We start from the raw sequence: 17,790 nt of genomic DNA, 5'->3' as shown, positions 1-17,790 counted from the left end.
TGCAACAGGAGCTCCCAAAGCCGAATTTGGAAAGCCAAAAAGCTTAAAAGCTGTATCACCAAAAAGGACATAAAAAAACCTAATCCATCTAAGGTAAACCTTGCCTGAGGGAGGTGAAACTTTAAATAACGACTAGAAAACAAATTACATTAAAAAAAATGAAATTGATAGAAAACAACAAAATACATTAAATAATTATAAATAAAATAACAAATGATAAAAATTGTATTCCTTTGTGTCTATTGATAAATTTTTATTTCATCTTTCTTTGTTTTCACATATTTGGTATTTAAAAACTTGAAATACTCTCTTTTTATATTGTTGCTTGTTTCTTCAAACACTAAGTACATATTTCATTGTGATGTTAGAGTTCATCTTAATGGTTCATCAATCTGACGACACAAACAACCAAATTAGATCTTGGTATTATTTCACAGTTTCAAAAAAAGACAGGAGACTATAGAGTGCATCAAGCTTTCAACCGTGTCTAGTCTGCATAAAGTTGTAATTATCTTAAAGAGAACGTTCGAGTCATTTCGCAACTAGATTATTTGTCTTCTTTCGATACCTCTGTACTTTTGGAAAAAAATATAACAAAATTACCGAACTGCAGACAAATTCAAAAAGGGGAAATCCATAAACACTGACAAAATCAAGCCCTATCAATCAACGAAACAAGTGAAAAATAACTTAGGTCTACAATAATGTGTCTTTGTCATCTATTATCTGATGATTTATTAAAACAGTTAGTTCTTTCTATAATAAGAGAGGAATATATCCGAGAACACGAATGCTCCCACTCAAGCTTTGCAATTTTCAAAGTTCAAAAGGGTCATAACTATAGAACGATAAATGACTTTCATATCAAATTTGAACTTTGTCAGCATTTTGTGGTTCTTAGCATTGTGAATGAGTTTCATAAACCTTGGATGGGAAAAACTTCAGTAAGAGTGCGGAAACGAAACAATTTGAATTTTTTCAAGTTATAAAGGGCATAGCTCTAGGACGGTAAGTGACTCACTTCATAAATTCGAACAGGGTTATTTAAGTTTTGATTCTTAGCATTGTGTATGCGTTTTTGAATTAGTCAAACTTATGTTAGAGTGCGGAAACGAAATTGAGACGGACGGAAAGACGGACGGAAGGACTGTCAAGGGTAATTTTTAATGCCCCCGTTTACTACGACGGGTGCATAAAAAATATTTAAAAAAAAGAAATTGCTATTTTAAGATTTCTCCTGAATTTTGGATATGAAAATTCGAATCGGGTATTTCACTTGGGATATTGAATTTTGAGTATTGAGTGTGAAATCGTCCATATTTTTTCTCATCTTTGACAGATATTACATAGTTGTTCTCATCTTTAACAGATGTTACATATTTGTTTTCATCTTTGACAGATATTACATATTTGTTCTCATCTAGATATCAATACTCAGCACGTGCTGCATACTTACAGTGCATTAATAGTAACTGTGAAAAATCTGTCTGTTGTCACTCCAAATGAAGGCAATGCAACGTTCACTTCAAATTTAGGTAGAACTACATATAAAAACATCAGAAATCAGTAGTATCTACAATTGTATTAACTAAAACTGGAATGCATGTTTAAAAGAAGTTTTTATATAACTGCTGACAGACGGCTTAACAAATCGACATCAATTTGAATATTTCGTTTTAATCGTCAAATGTCTTATAAGTAACACAATCGTTATTAAACCATTTGTCCATCTACCAATGAATAGGGAAAATATAACTGATTTCTATCGAGTGAACAGACGCAACAATTAGTGGGATATAATAATGTATTGTCACAATGGCATTATTCAGGGAACTTTACGGACATTGGTGAGGAGGCAAAAGAGAGAGACAGAGAACGTCAGGTTAATTAAATACATAAATTCTATAAACATATCATATTATAAATTAATAAAGACATATGTACGATGGATTGTATTATTTGTCATATCAATGACGAAAATCCCATATAGGCTTGACCCGGTATACATTTTTGTTTGTTCGAGTTTTTCAGTGGACAATGAGGTCTTACAAACACTCTACAAATACTCACCAACCCGTTCAACATCAAAACCTTTAAATATCTTTTCTCTCTAAAACAAATAAAGCAACTAGCATTACAAAACTGACAAAAAATAAGTGAGACCTGCTTCATATATATATTTTGGCATTATTTTTCTTATACCCAATATTTAGATTTTGACACTAGGCGAAATGTTTATCTTACTTGATAGCGACTTGTGGCTATAACACATGTACAGAATAAGCTCAGTATTTACACTATTACTGAGTTTCCATGCAGCATTTATAAGTAATGTATCTGTTGCACGCTTAAATCAGCTCAGTATCATGAGGTCAGTAGTCATTACTCCGGTACTGACATAATTAACAACAACACTTTTTGAAATTGTTCGTTTATAAATTTTGAAATTCTAAAAAAACTAAGGATTCAGCTCCCTCAGGCAAAGTGGACATTAGATGGATTTTGCTTGTTGTTGTAGATCCTTTTTAGTTATATATCTCTTCAACTTTTTCGGTTCTTATGCATTTTTGGCCTTGAAATATTTGATTTTGAGCCTTCCTGATGAAGGTAAATTCAGAAAAGTACTTCCCACTTTTTACAACACTTGGTCAATATCTCTGCTGCTTGACTATTAGTCTCTAATGGTATCATCAGCTTATTAGTCAGTATTGACATGATCTATAACAAACCTTTCTAAAATTGTTCTTTTATAAATTTTGAAATAATAAAGAAACTAATGGTTTCACTCACTGAAGCAAAGTGGACCTACGCTGGGTTGGGTTGGGGGGTTGGGAAGGGGGGATCGGGGCCAAGGGATTTTTTTCTATTGTCAACTGTTTCGGCTCTTAAACATCCATTGCTGTCAAATATTCGACTTTGATCGTTCCATTAGAAGCACCATTATTCGTTTTTTCTAAACTAAATGTTCGGATAAAAAAAAAATCTCACATAAAAGTTTTTTATAGAAATAAATTGATGGCCTCAACTCGATAATCCATAACCTTTATAATTTTTATAATCGTTTCAGCGTTAACTTTGTAATTGGTTTATCCTTCCAACTGCTTGAATCGAGCGATACTGATGAATCTTGCGTAGACGAAAGTTTGGAATGACAGTTTCTAGTAGTTAGACGTCTGGGTTTATAATTGCTACTAGACATGAGGTTCGAATGACAGTTTCTAGAAGTTATAAGGCTGGACTTAGAATTACTACTAGACATGATTTTCGAATGACGGTTTATAGTAATGAAAAGTCTGGGTTTGGAATTACTACTAGCCATGAGTTTGGAATGACAGTTTGTAATAGATTTAAGTCTGGATTTAGAATTACTACTTGACATCAGTTCGGAATGACAGTTTCTAGTAGTTAAAATTATGGGTTTAGAATTGCTACTAGACATGAGGTTCGAATGACAGTTTCCAGTAGTTATAAGTCTGGATTTACAATTACTTCTAGACATGAGGTTCGAATGATAGTTTCTAGTAGTCATAAGACTGGATTTACAATTACTACTAGATATGAGGTTCGAATGACAGTTTCTAGTAGTTCTATGTCTGGGTTTAGAATTACTATAAACATGAGTTAAGAATGACGGTTTCTAGTAGTTATAAGTGTGGATTTAGAATTACTAGCAAATATGAGTTTCGAATGACAGTTTCTAGTTGTTATAAGTGTGGATTTAGACTTACTGCTAGACATGAGTTTGGAATGACAGTTTCTAGTAGTTATAAATCTGGATTTAGAATTACTACTAAATATGAGTTTCGAATGACAGTTTCTAGTAGTTATAAGTCTGGATTCAGAATTACTACTAGACTTGAGTTTCGAATGACAGTTTCTAGTAGTTATAAATCTGGGTTTAAAAATACTACTTGACATGAGTTTTGAATGACATTTTCTAGTATTTATAAGTCTGGATTTAGAATTACTACTAGACAAGAGTTTAGAATGACAGTTTCTAGTAGTCATAAGTCTGGATTCAGAATTACTACTAGATATGTGTTTGGAATGATAGTTCCTAGTAGTTATAAGTCTGGGTTTAGAATTACTACTAGACACGAGTTTCGAATGACAGTTTCTAGTTATTATAAGTCTGGGTTTAGAATTACTTATTACTACAAATTACTACTTGACATAATTCTGATAATTTATTAATTTATTTTACATAAAAGATGCCAAGGCATATTCACACTCAAAAGTCGAAAACGAACTAGCAATGCCATGGAAAAAATCAAAAAAGCAAATGACAAATAACAGTATACAAAACACAAAATAGAAAACTGAAGACTGAGCACAACGAACCCAACCAAAAACAGGGGATAATCTCAGGTGTCCCAAAAGGTAAGGAGATCATGATCCACGTGTGGCACCCGTCGTGTTGCTCGTGTCAGTACAAATCCATTGATAAGTCTAAATCGGTAGGTCACATTCGAGGAAAAGAGAACGGAATTGTGGTTTCCACAATTAAAACATCGCGATGGCCTCTTTATTTGTTATGTTTTGTAGACTTTTGTTCGACTTTTGATCATTTTGAGTGTTTTGCCATGGCGTTGTCAGTTTGTCTTCCAAAGATAAATAGATGATTTCTTATTTACATGAGTTTCGTATGACAATTACTTCGGAACACTAGTTTGGAATGACGATTTCTAGTAGACATGCAGTGCTTATTTCTACTGGACATATGTTTTCAGTGCTAATTTCTACTGGACATATGTTTACAGTGCTAATTTCCACTGGACATATATTTGCAATGCTAATTTCTACTGTACATATGTTTGCAGTGCTAATTTTTACTGTACATATGTTTACAGTGCTAATTTCTACTGGACATATGTTTACAGTGCTAATTTCTACTAGACATATGTTTACTCCGTTATTTCTGTTTGACGCACATTTGGTGTGACAATTACTAGTGGAAAAAAGTTACGAAATACATTTACTGCTGGACGGACGTTCTTAATTACGATCTATACTGAATATGAATTTTGAATAACGATTTGTACTGAATATGAGTTTATAGTGACTATTACAACTAGACATATGCAGGAGTTTGGAATTACAATTAAACTTGTACACTAGTTTGAAGTGACAAATACTTCTTGACATGCATTTGGACTCGTGCTTTCTGCTAGTATGCGTTACTTATCAACACAAGTTATAAGTAACGATTTTTACTGGATATAATTTTTGAGTGACGATTCTTAATTGAGATAATTTGCATTTACAGTTGCCGTCAGGTATTATTTTGACAATTGATAAGATTTGATGATTCATTTTGGATTATATACTGTTCTTTGTCTTTTAGTCGTTTTACGCTTTTTTTGCCAAGGCCTTGTTAGTTTATCATCCACTTATGAGTTGAATATACCCTCGCTTTTAGTGCTTGCCATTCCTTTTAATTTTGTAAAAATGTGTTTAAAAACACACTCTTAAAATGTATATATATATTTGTCTATCTAATGACAGAAACATACATACTTTCTGCAGTTTTTTCTTACTTATCCCCTTTAAGCAATAATTTAATTAGTTCTAAACTGTTTAGATCCCTGTAAGTGTACGATGCATTTTCTAACTTTATATAATTTAAAAATAACCTCCCTGTCATTCATCCACGTTACTCAAAATATCAACTTTTTGAGTTAAAATTTAAAATCAACTTTGATGAAATGGATGTATAATTTTTTTTCATGTTTATATTTCTGTTATTCATGAAAATATAGATTCCTCTAAATGATATCTGAATCTAAAGTGCTTTATACACAAGTCTGATTTATTTTTGAGATTTGATAATCGCCAGATCTTATAAAAGCAACTGACCTTTTGCTCCACGCTGATTGTCCAGCCTCCCAGATTTGTCAAGGTAGATAACTGGAATGACCCGGCAAATACACCAAACGCTGGGCGAACATTCAGAAATTGTTTTACTCTATTTCTTTTGGGATCCTGAAATAAACACTTGAATTGATATTACGCTTAATGGTCTTAATTATAAGATACTGAAGGTTAATATAAAAAAGAAGATGTGGTATGATTGCCAATGAGACAACTCTCCACAAGAGACCAAATGACACAGAAATTAACAACTATAGGTCACCGTACGGCCTTCAACAATGAGCAAAGCCCATACCGCACAGTCAGCTATAAAAGGCCCCGAAATGACAATGTAAAACAATTCAAACGAGAAAACTAACGGCCTAATATATGTACAAAAAATGAACGAAAAACAAATATGTTACACATAAACAAACGCCAATCACTGAATTACAGGCTCCTGATTTGGGACAGGCACATACATACAGAATGTGGCGGGGTTAAACATGTTAGCGGGATCCCAACCCTCCCCCTAACCTGGGACAGTGGTGTAACAGTACAATATAAGAACGAACTATAAAAATCAGTTGAAAGAGGCTTAACTCATCAGATGGATAAAAATACAAATGCTACAAATACAAGTGGACGTGGCCGGGTACTTGTACATCCAAACCACAAAAAGACACTAAAGTACAGATCTGAGAGTACTCGCAGTTACTGACAACTAGTTCAAAGCCACTAACAACTAATAAAATAAAACATGCAATTAAGACTAAATTATCAATCCAACATCCAATGGATTTAGTATAAAGACGTCATAAACAATCAGAGAAAAACATGACCTTGAGCAATGCCAAGATACAGGTATCGACAGATTGTAGATCTATGAATGTGTATATGTATATAACAATAATATTTAGTTTGCTTTAATTTATTGATAACAAAATCAATATTAGTACCAATAAAAACAATATTTAATGATCTAATTACAGTGTTGAATTGGTAACCTTTTAGAATGAGTTTATTTAAAGGATCGATAAGTTTACCAGGATCGTTTCTAAATTTCCGGGCACGGTAAACAATATTGAGGATGTGCAATCCCGTTTGAAATAAGTTTTCTACAGGTACAACCAAACTTCAAAACCAAATCTTTATATCTGTGGAAGAATTTAGTAAAGGTTTACGAAATCCCTGGCTTAATAATTTACCAGTAATACATAGATTACGTTCGTTAAAATCAAAAACGTCACAACAGACACGGTCATAGCGAACGAGTTGTGAAATATAAACACCGTAGGATGGTGCCAAAGGAATATCATCATCCAAAAAGGGAAAATTAACAATAGGGAACGAAAAATCGTCCCTTTTGTCGTAAATTTTAGTGTGTAGTTTCCCGTGTAAAACCGAAATATCTAAATCTAGGAAAGGACAGTTGTTACCGTTTAAATTTTATTTATTTAAAGTAAGTTCTTTTGGGTAAATTTCGGCAGTATATTGAGAAAATTCTTGATTATTTAACGCAAAAATATCATCAAGATAACGGTAAATATTGTTGAATTTATCAATTAAATGCAATTTAGACGGGTCTTTACTGAGTTTGGTCATAAACTATGATTCATACCAGTACAAAAACAAGTCTGCTATTAAAGGGGCGCAATTATTGCCCATAGGAATACCTACAACCTGTCGATAAACTTTGCTGCCGAAACGTACATAAATATTATCAAGGAGACAAATAACAGCTTCAATCATCTCATCACACCTCCAGTAAGTATATCTAGCATATTTACCTTTCTCATTAGAGAAGAAGGCTTTAAATGAGTTGCAGCAAATATATTTGCATTCAGATTTACCAAACGATCATTTAATTAAATAGTCAAATTTTTGTTTGATAAGATTGTGTGGAAGTGTAGTGTAAAGAGTAGAAAAGTCAAAGTTGTCAACAAAATCAAAAGCACCATCAAAAGCTTGTAATTTATCTAAAACATCCAAAGAATTTCTTACACTCCAAAAATAGTAAATTCCACTATTTTCATATATTTTATTACAATAGTTTATGATAAGCTCTTTGATAGTAGTTAAGGAACTTGTTAAAAGCACTGAAAGATTAGTTGTAGAACACTTACTAGAGGCCGAGTTGAAACGATATTTTACTGTTTTTTTGTGTAGTTTGGGTCACCAATACATAGTAGAGACCTTCAAATGTTCAGAAGAAGCCTTAAGCTGTGATGTGGTTATGATATGTTTGTTAACTATATGACTCTTTGTGGGGCGCATGGACTTAAATGTAGATGAATTTAAACTTTCATTCTTAAGAACGTCCGTGTAGTATTTTCGGCATACCACCACCACATTGTTGGCTGCTTTGTCGGCCGGTACAAACACAAACTGCTTTGAAAGTTCTTGAAGTTTATTTCTTATTCTGGAAATAGGCGTACTATGTACTCTATTATTTACTTCTAAATTATTTTCAAAATGTGATATTCTATTATCTACCACATTCATACATTTATTTAAATAAGAATCAAGAGATTTTTTATCAGATTTTTCCCGTTTACACCAATTTTTACAAAACGAGGAAAGAGCATCTTTGGTGACCTGACGACACTGTTTCCAATCTATTTTAGATAGAGGACGATATTTTGGTCCTTTTTTCAAAAAGTGTTTAACCTCTCTGTCCTGCACGATATTGAGGTCCCCCGTAATAACATGGCCATAGAGAACATATCTAAACTTCGACGATTCACAGTTTCAAGTTAAAGGAGTATTATTTTCTACATTGACGCCTGATGTTACCGGTGTATAATTTAAAATTAAACTTCTGCTGGATTTTTTGTATGTGTATGAAATAAAAGGTGGTTCTGTGTTATCAAAATAGGGAGGTATGAAGTTTTGAACGGTAGAGTCATTAAATATACTAGATAAGTTGATAAAATCAATACTTCTGCTAATATATTTAATTTTTAGAAAATGACGTTTATGATCTTTAGGTTTGTCGATACGCGGGAACAGCCTATGGTGGCAAAAAGCTGTAATTATACGCGAATATTCATACAGCGGGCTGAAGAAAGAGATGATGTCACACTCCTTAAGATTGTTTAACTACCCATTGAATGATGAAACAATTATTTTCAGTAGTTTAAATGCTCGTCAATCAGATTGAAACTGAGTATATATTTCAACGTGTTGTTTTCATTGTTCCCGCACTGGGTCAATACCTCTGCTGACTATGAGTCCCCGTGGGTATTATCAGATCAGTAGTCAGTACTTTGGTACTGATCTGATTTAAAATTGTTAAAAGCATTGAAAGATTAGTTGTAGAACACTTACTAGAGGCCGAGTTGAAACGATATTTTACTGTTTTTTTGTGTAACTTGGGTCACCAATACATAGTAGAGACCTTCAAATGTTCAGAAGAAGCCTTAAGCTGTGATGTGGTTATGATATGTTTGTTAACTATATGACTCTTTGTGGGGCGCATGGACTTAAATGTAGATGAATTTAAACTTTCATTCTTAAGAACGTTCGTGTAGTATTTTCGGCATACCACCACCACATTGTTGGCTGCTTTGTCGGCCGGTACAAACACAAACTGCTTTGAAAGTTCTTGAAGTTTATTTCTTATTCTGGAAATAGGCGTACTATGTACTCTATTATTTACTTCTAAATTATTTTCAAAATGTGATATTCTATTATCTACCACATTCATACATTTATTTAAATAAGAATCAAGAGATTTTTTATCAGATTTTTCCCGTTTACACCAATTTTTACAAAACGAGGAAAGAGCATCTTTGGTGACCTGACGACACTGTTTCCAATCTATTGTAGATAGAGGACGATATTTTGGTCCTTTTTTCAAAAAGTGTTTAACCTCTCTGTCCTGGACGATATTGAGGTCCCCCGTAATAACATGGCCATAGAGAACATATCTAAACTTCGACGATTCACAGTTTCAAGTTAAAGGAGTATTATTTTCTACATTGACGCCTGATGTTACCGGTGTATAATTAAAAATTAAACTTCTGCTGGATTTTTTGTATGTGTATGAAATAAAAGGTGGTTCTGTGTTATCAAAATAGGGAGGTATGAAGTTTTGAACGGTAGAGTCATTAAATATACTAGATAAGTTGATAAAATCAATACTTCTGCTAATATATTTAATTTTTAGAAAATGACGTTTATGATCTTTAGGTTTGTCGATACGCGGGAACAGCCTATGGTGGCAAAAAGCTGTAATTATACGCGAATATTCATACAGCGGGCTAAAGAAAGAGATGATGTCACACTCCTTAAGATTGTTTAACTACCCATTGAATGATGAAACAATTATTTTCAGTAGTTTAAATGCTCGTCAATCAGATTGAAACTGAGTATATATTTCAACGTGTTGTTTTCATTGTTCCCGCACTGGGTCAATACCTCTGCTGACTATGAGTCCCCGTGGGTATTATCAGATCAGTAGTCAGTACTTTGGTACTGATCTGATTTAAAATTGTTAAAAGCATTGAAAGATTAGTTGTAGAACACTTACTAGAGGCCGAGTTGAAACGATATTTTACTGTTTTTTTGTGTAACTTGGGTCACCAATACATAGTAGAGACCTTCAAATGTTCAGAAGAAGCCTTAAGCTGTGATGTGGTTATGATATGTTTGTTAACTATATGACTCTTTGTGGGGCGCATGGACTTAAATGTAGATGAATTTAAACTTTCATTCTTAAGAACGTCCGTGTAGTATTTTCGGCATACCACCACCACATTGTTGGCTGCTTTGTCGGCCGGTACAAACACAAACTGCTTTGAAAGTTCTTGAAGTTTATTTCTTATTCTGGAAATAGGCGTACTATGTACTCTATTATTTACTTCTAAATTATTTTCAAAATGTGATATTCTATTATCTACCACATTCATACATTTATTTAAATAAGAATCAAGAGATTTTTTATCAGATTTTTCCCGTTTACACCAATTTTTACAAAACGAGGAAAGAGCATCTTTGGTGACCTGACGACACTGTTTCCAATCTATTGTAGATAGAGGACGATATTTTGGTCCTTTTTTCAAAAAGTGTTTAACCTCTCTGTCCTGGACGATATTGAGGTCCCCCGTAATAACATGGCCATAGAGAACATATCTAAACTTCGACGATTCACAGTTTCAAGTTAAAGGAGTATTATTTTCTACATTGACGCCTGATGTTACCGGTGTATAATTAAAAATTAAACTTCTGCTGGATTTTTTGTATGTGTATGAAATAAAAGGTGGTTCTGTGTTATCAAAATAGGGAGGTATGAAGTTTTGAACGGTAGAGTCATTAAATATACTAGATAAGTTGATAAAATCAATACTTCTGCTAATATATTTAATTTTTAGAAAATGACGTTTATGATCTTTAGGTTTGTCGATACGCGGGAACAGCCTATGGTGGCAAAAAGCTGTAATTATACGCGAATATTCATACAGCGGGCTGAAGAAAGAGATGATGTCACACTCCTTAAGATTGTTTAACTACCCATTGAATGATGAAACAATTATTTTCAGTAGTTTAAATGCTCGTCAATCAGATTGAAACTGAGTATATATTTCAACGTGTTGTTTTCATTGTTCCCGCACTGGGTCAATACCTCTGCTGACTATGAGTCCCCGTGGGTATTATCAGCTCAGTAGTCAGTACTTTGGTACTGATCTGATTTAAAATTGTTAAAAGCACTGAAAGATTAGTTGTAGAACACTTACTAGAGGCCGAGTTGAAACGATATTTTACTGTTTTTTTGTGTAGTTTGGGTCACCAATACATAGTAGAGACCTTCAAATGTTCAGAAGAAGCCTTAAGCTGTGATGTGGTTATGATATGTTTGTTAACTATATGACTCTTTGTGGGGCGCATGGACTTAAATGTAGATGAATTTAAACTTTCATTCTTAAGAACGTCCGTGTAGTATTTTCGGCATACCACCACCACATTGTTGGCTGCTTTGTCGGCCGGTACAAACACAAACTGCTTTGAAAGTTCTTGAAGTTTATTTCTTATTCTGGAAATAGGCGTACTATGTACTCTATTATTTACTTCTAAATTATTTTCAAAATGTGATATTCTATTATCTACCACATTCATACATTTATTTAAATAAGAATCAAGAGATTTTTTATCAGATTTTTCCCGTTTACACCAATTTTTACAAAACGAGGAAAGAGCATCTTTGGTGACCTGACGACACTGTTTCCAATCTATTTTAGATAGAGGACGATATTTTGGTCCTTTTTTCAAAAAGTGTTTAACCTCTCTGTCCTGGACGATATTGAGGTCCCCCGTAATAAAATGGCCATAGAGAACATATCTAAACTTCGACGGTTCACAGTTTCAAGTTAAAGGAGTATTATTTTCTACATTGACGCCTGATGTTACCGGTGTATAATTAAAAATTAAACTTCTGCTGGATTTTTTGTATGTGTATGAAATAAAAGGTGGTTCTGTGTTATCAAAATAGGGAGGTATGAAGTTTTGAACGGTAGAGTCATTAAATATACTAGATAAGTTGATAAAATCAATACTTCTGCTAATATATTTAATTTTTAGAAAATGACGTTTATGATCTTTAGGTTTGTCGATACGCGGGAACAGCCTATGGTGGCAAAAAGCTGTAATTATACGCGAATATTCATACAGCGGGCTGAAGAAAGAGATGATGTCACACTCCTTAAGATTGTTTAACTACCCATTGAATGATGAAACAATTATTTTCAGTAGTTTAAATGCTCGTCAATCAGATTGAAACTGAGTATATATTTCAACGTGTTGTTTTCATTGTTCCCGCACTGGGTCAATACCTCTGCTGACTATGAGTCCCCGTGGGTATTATCAGCTCAGTTGTCAGTACTTTGGTACTGATCTGATTTAAAATAAACCTTTCTAATATTTTTACGTTAATAGATTTTGAAATTATAAAGAAACGAAGATTTCAATTTCCTCAGACAAAGTTGACCTTAGATTGATTGGGCTATTTTAAGGTCTTTTTTGGTCATATAGCTCTTCAACTGTCTTCGGTTCTTATACATCCTTGGCTTTCAAATATTCGGAATCCAGAAAAGCGCTTCTGACGCATGAAATTTATAACGTTTTGTTTTTGTTTTTTTTTTTTTTTCAAATAATTCTAAAATGAATGGTAAAATTGGACCTGAACTGAGTACTGTCTTAAGATGATCTTGTTTTGAATAAGAATCACAAGTATTTTATTTATGCAAACTTGTTATTTGAGACTACTATTTCATTGAAGGTAGATAGACGGAACAATATTTACTGTATATCTCTCCTTAGGGCTTACCTGACAATGGAATCTACTTCCCTCAGATATATCAAATTTATAAAGTGATATTAAATTAACTATCACAGGATCGAAACCACTACTGATGGACTCTTAATCAACGAGGGTATCCACTGCTCCGTTGTCAGTGCTTCGGTATTAACATGATTTATAACATACTTTTTTGAGTTGATTTTTTTAACTAAGGTTACAATTCCCTCAGGTAAAATTGACCGTAGCTGAACTTTACTTTTCTTTGTAGGTCTTTTTAATTCAAAATGCTCAATGGGGTTTTATATATTTACAGATACTGAAATTTTATATGTATTGGGTTTGAGTGTTCCTAGAGAAGGCAAATCTAGCAAAAACGATTAGCACGCACGAAATTTATAAAATATTTTTCATTACATTTTCTAGCATTTTGCCTATACAACTACATTTAGACTGTAAGTACGCGATGGTATCATTAGCTTCTCGGTACTGACGACATGATGTTTAATATAATTTTCTTAAACACCACATTGATAAATTCAGAAATTATTCAAAATACTAATTCCATCTTCCTTCAGACAAAGATGACCATAGATGAAGTCAGCATTTGTTATATAGGTTCTCATAATATTATGTATTTATGTATAACATATAGCTCCTCAAGGTGTCAGGTATTAATACATCCTTGACACTTATGTTTTGGGGTTTTGTAATTCTTGATTTAAATTTCAATACAAATTAGCACAGAATTAATGAAACGTTATTTTTTATCTTTCTGATTTGACTCAAAATTGAACATTACCATTTATATCGACATCATTTCATTTTTGTCTTAAATATGTCTGCACTTTTTGTATTAAGTCAGTAATGTTTTTGTTTAAGTCGTTTCTTTAAATCTCCCATTATCAATATTGTTTTTCTATTCTTTTTTTCGGTTTCAAATAAACGGCTACTTTTTTGGTATTTCTTTCAGCTGTGTTATCGTCGGAGTCCTATGAAATTTGTTAATCAAGTTAATACAAAATGGATCTTAACGACAAATTCTTGAATGAACTAACCTGTATATAAATTGTCAAAGGATCTTTGAGAACTTTTAATCTTGTATTAGTACCAAACACTCTAAACTGAACTGTTGAAAAATAAATACAGTTGGTCCATTAAACAGAAAGCTTCATGTGTTTATATTTCTCTAACAAAACCAAATATTTATCATAATTTGAATGATTGCAATGTTCTCACTTAGGAGATGTAACTATATAACCGATATACGTTCCCACAACTAGTTATGAAAATATTAGAAGTTGTTAAAGAATGTAAATCTAAGTAGCTCAATTGCTACTAACTCCTGATATATAAACATGAAACATGGTGCTCCACTCATTTAAAGATTTCATTTGTCAATTCTTAACATGTTACAAAAGAGAGGCGAAAGATACCAAAGGGACATTCAAACTCATAAGTCGAAAATAAACTAACAACGCCGTGGCTAAAAAGAAAAAAGACCAACAGACAAACAATAGTACACAAAACACAACATAGAAAACAGAAGACTGAGCAACACGAACCCCACCAAAAACTGGAAGTGATTTCAAGTGCTTCGGAAGGGTAAGCAGATTCTGCTCCACATGTGGCATCTGTCGTGTTGCTCATGTTAGTACAAATCCGGTAATAAGTCTAATTTGGTAGGTCACATTCGGGAAAAAAAGGGACGGAATTGTAGTTACTACATTTGGAACATATCTGCTATCGTCTGTGAAACGGATATTCCATAACCGTCAACAAACTCGTGATGGCGTCCGTAAAATTTACGAAGGGACGATTTCAACTTTACAACTTGGAACTCTTGGTTTTAAGAGCTTTTTTGTGAGCAGCAACTCTTTATTAAGGACATCATGATAGGAAATACAAGCCCTGGAATATCGTATCAACTGGGAGATATATACTCAGTATGCAGGAATGTTGCTACATAGAAATGAAAAGTTCACAATTGGGAAGTTGAAATAATCTGATACAATAAACAAACTAGCAATCAATGCTTCTCAAAGACAACTAAAAAGATTTCATAAATTTGCTGTCAAATGGATATTAAAATGCAGATTATTTGCCAATTTCTGTCAGTCCAAGCTATATTACAGTTTAAAAATTCTGCAACACTTATGACAAAGAAAAAAACAATATAATTTTACCAACTTCACCTGCATATCGGATATAGATTTCTCAATTCATTCCGTATTCAAGAGCTTGCAGCTGCTACTCAGACTTTGTAAAACGTCACCAGTGTCTGAGAAAAAAGTTACTGAACCAGGGTTATGTCAAAGAACGTCTTGTCCTTTTTTCTAAAAAAATGTTCATCGGAAGATACCAATACCTTGTTGATAAATATACCGTATCAACTTCACAAATAATACATGATGGTCTTGCTGTATATATTCTAGGTACTGACGTTGTTTATCATCCTAATTACGTGTTATAGTGTTCTTTTATTTGTCTTTGTAAATTATTAACGTTTACTGTTTGGTCCATTTTTTGGTAATATCCTTTAGACGTGGCTCGGTACTTGTACATCACGCCATTGTGTTGTTGTGCTGTGGTCATGTTTTGTATTCTTGTGTATGTGCTTTGTCTATATGCCATTTTGTTTTTCTTTGTTGACATATTTGTTTGTTTTTATAGTGATTGAGATTATAACACAATGTTGACTGCTGTACCCCTATTTTTGACATGTTTACCTATTATGTCTGTTTGTTTTGTTCACCCATTGTTGTCAATATAATGGAATTTTATGCGACTGTCATACAAGTGAGAGGTTTAGCTAGCTTTGAAACCAGGTTTAATCCACCATTTTCTACATACGAACATGTCTGTACCAAGTCAGGAATATGACAGTTGTTTTCCATTCGTTTGATGTGTTTTAGCTTTTGATTTTGGCATTTCTTAAGGGACTTTCCGTTTTGAAATATCCTAGGAGTCCGGTCTTTTTGTTGTTTTACTTTTTTTATACCATGCTTTAACTTCATACTTATGAGCTGTCCGTTCCATTTTTACTTATGACTGTATAACTACTTAAAGTATGAGGTCATAATTACCTAAATCGCCAGGTTTGTAAACGGCTTTGTCAGTCTGGATAAAAATGGACGACGCTTTGCTTGTTACTATGATTCCTGTAGCAGTTTGGTCAAATGTGATATCACCGCTAACGCTCACTTTTATCTTGTAATCATCTCCTACAACGGTATTTTCGGGTACCTAAAAGAAATATCACACAGATACTGAAATTCAACATTTAAAAAAAAAATTGAAAACAAAGTATAACAAATGTTTTTTTTTTTTTTTTCAAATTAACTTTCATCTTATAAAAACACTTTGCTGTATATATGGTGAGATTATTATTAGTTTTGTTCGATCATTTAACGTCATGTTGGCCATATTTCTTAAGTATCACTGACCAGACGAGTAGCATCGTACCAATTTAAGTGAACACTATGGTAAAATGTTTCTAGAACCATTTTCATTGGGTTCGTTCGAGAAGATGTTATTGTAACTGAAAACAAGATTTATATCTACATTGTTTTGGGTCACTTGCGTGTGTCACTAGGCTTAATTTTCATCTCATTTGTATGTTTACATTGCTAGGTTCACTTTCATGTGTTACTAGTATTTATTTTTACCGCTCCGGTATATCTACATTGTTCTGATACACGTGTTAAAAGGATCTATTTTATCATCACCAATGTAAGTCTACGTTGTTTTGGTATACTTGAATGTGTTCCTAGGTTGTATTTTATCACCGCTGTATGTTTATTTTGTTTGGTGACACTTCTATGTGTAACTAAGTTTTACAATTGCACCCTATATCGCTCCTTGATGTTCATGCCGTTCTGTTTGTTACCTTGGTTTGTATCTTCTAATCGATTCAGGAGATTTGAACATAGGTAAACTTCTGTCACCCTTATTTAGTTCATCACCTCTGTGTGTCTTTATTTTTTTTTTTTTTATATATGCGTGTTTAACTAAGTTTTATTTCAGTACCCATGTATGTCTACATTAATTTGGTATACTTGTATGCGTTACTAAGTTTGATTTTACCAATGTTTCCCAAGCATATCCTTCAATTCAAATGTATTACACTTACTCTTATATCAACATATCCAGGTCCCCCTTTAAGAAAAAGAAATAATACATTCAATTGTAGATCAACAATTTCATCATGTATGAAATATATGACTTGTAAAACTAAAATTATCTTGTACATTTACAAAACATGTATTTAAATGTAAAGTATGATTGGTCATCTATGATAATATCAAAGATTATTTTGACAGCATGCATGATCACTTTTATACTTTTGGGGTTCATGCGACTCATTTAGTTTTTGTTCGTTGCCTTGATGTCTCTTTTTTATTTATTTACGTGAATTGAAAATTAGTAAACTACCATTGCTTTATTGTATTCAAATTGCACAGCTTCTGCCATGACTTATATTCGACAGTTCTTGTGTTAAGTATAATTTCGTCGTTCTGTCCTGACTTGTATCCAACAGTTCCTTGTGTTAAGTATAATTTTGACATTCTACCATGACGTGTATCTAATAGTTCTTTGTATTTAGTATAATTTCGTCATTCTACCATGACGTGTACCAAACAGCT

General features: G+C 33.0%; 1 protein-coding gene across 1 annotated transcript in view; it reads right to left on the bottom strand.

Moving 5' to 3' along the window:
- LOC127737250 (CD109 antigen-like) overlaps positions 1-17,790 on the bottom strand; it is a 90,939-nt gene that overhangs the window by 70,624 nt on the left and 2,525 nt on the right. Inside the window, exons 4-9 of the mRNA XM_052247793.1 lie at positions 17,277-17,302; positions 16,231-16,390; positions 14,203-14,273; positions 5,857-5,982; positions 2,071-2,110; positions 1,457-1,541 (exon numbers count right to left, since the gene is read on the bottom strand). Coding sequence (XP_052103753.1) covers positions 1,457-1,541; positions 2,071-2,110; positions 5,857-5,982; positions 14,203-14,273; positions 16,231-16,390; positions 17,277-17,302 — 508 coding nt within the window. The remainder of the gene's footprint in view (positions 1-1,456; positions 1,542-2,070; positions 2,111-5,856; positions 5,983-14,202; positions 14,274-16,230; positions 16,391-17,276; positions 17,303-17,790) is intronic.

The sequence above is a fragment of the Mytilus californianus genome, unplaced genomic scaffold (genome assembly GCF_021869535.1).
Source record: "Mytilus californianus isolate M0D057914Y unplaced genomic scaffold, xbMytCali1.0.p SCAF_4, whole genome shotgun sequence".
NCBI classification, from domain to species: domain Eukaryota; kingdom Metazoa; phylum Mollusca; class Bivalvia; order Mytilida; family Mytilidae; genus Mytilus; species Mytilus californianus.
This window is presented reverse-complemented; position numbering and strand designations above follow the sequence as displayed.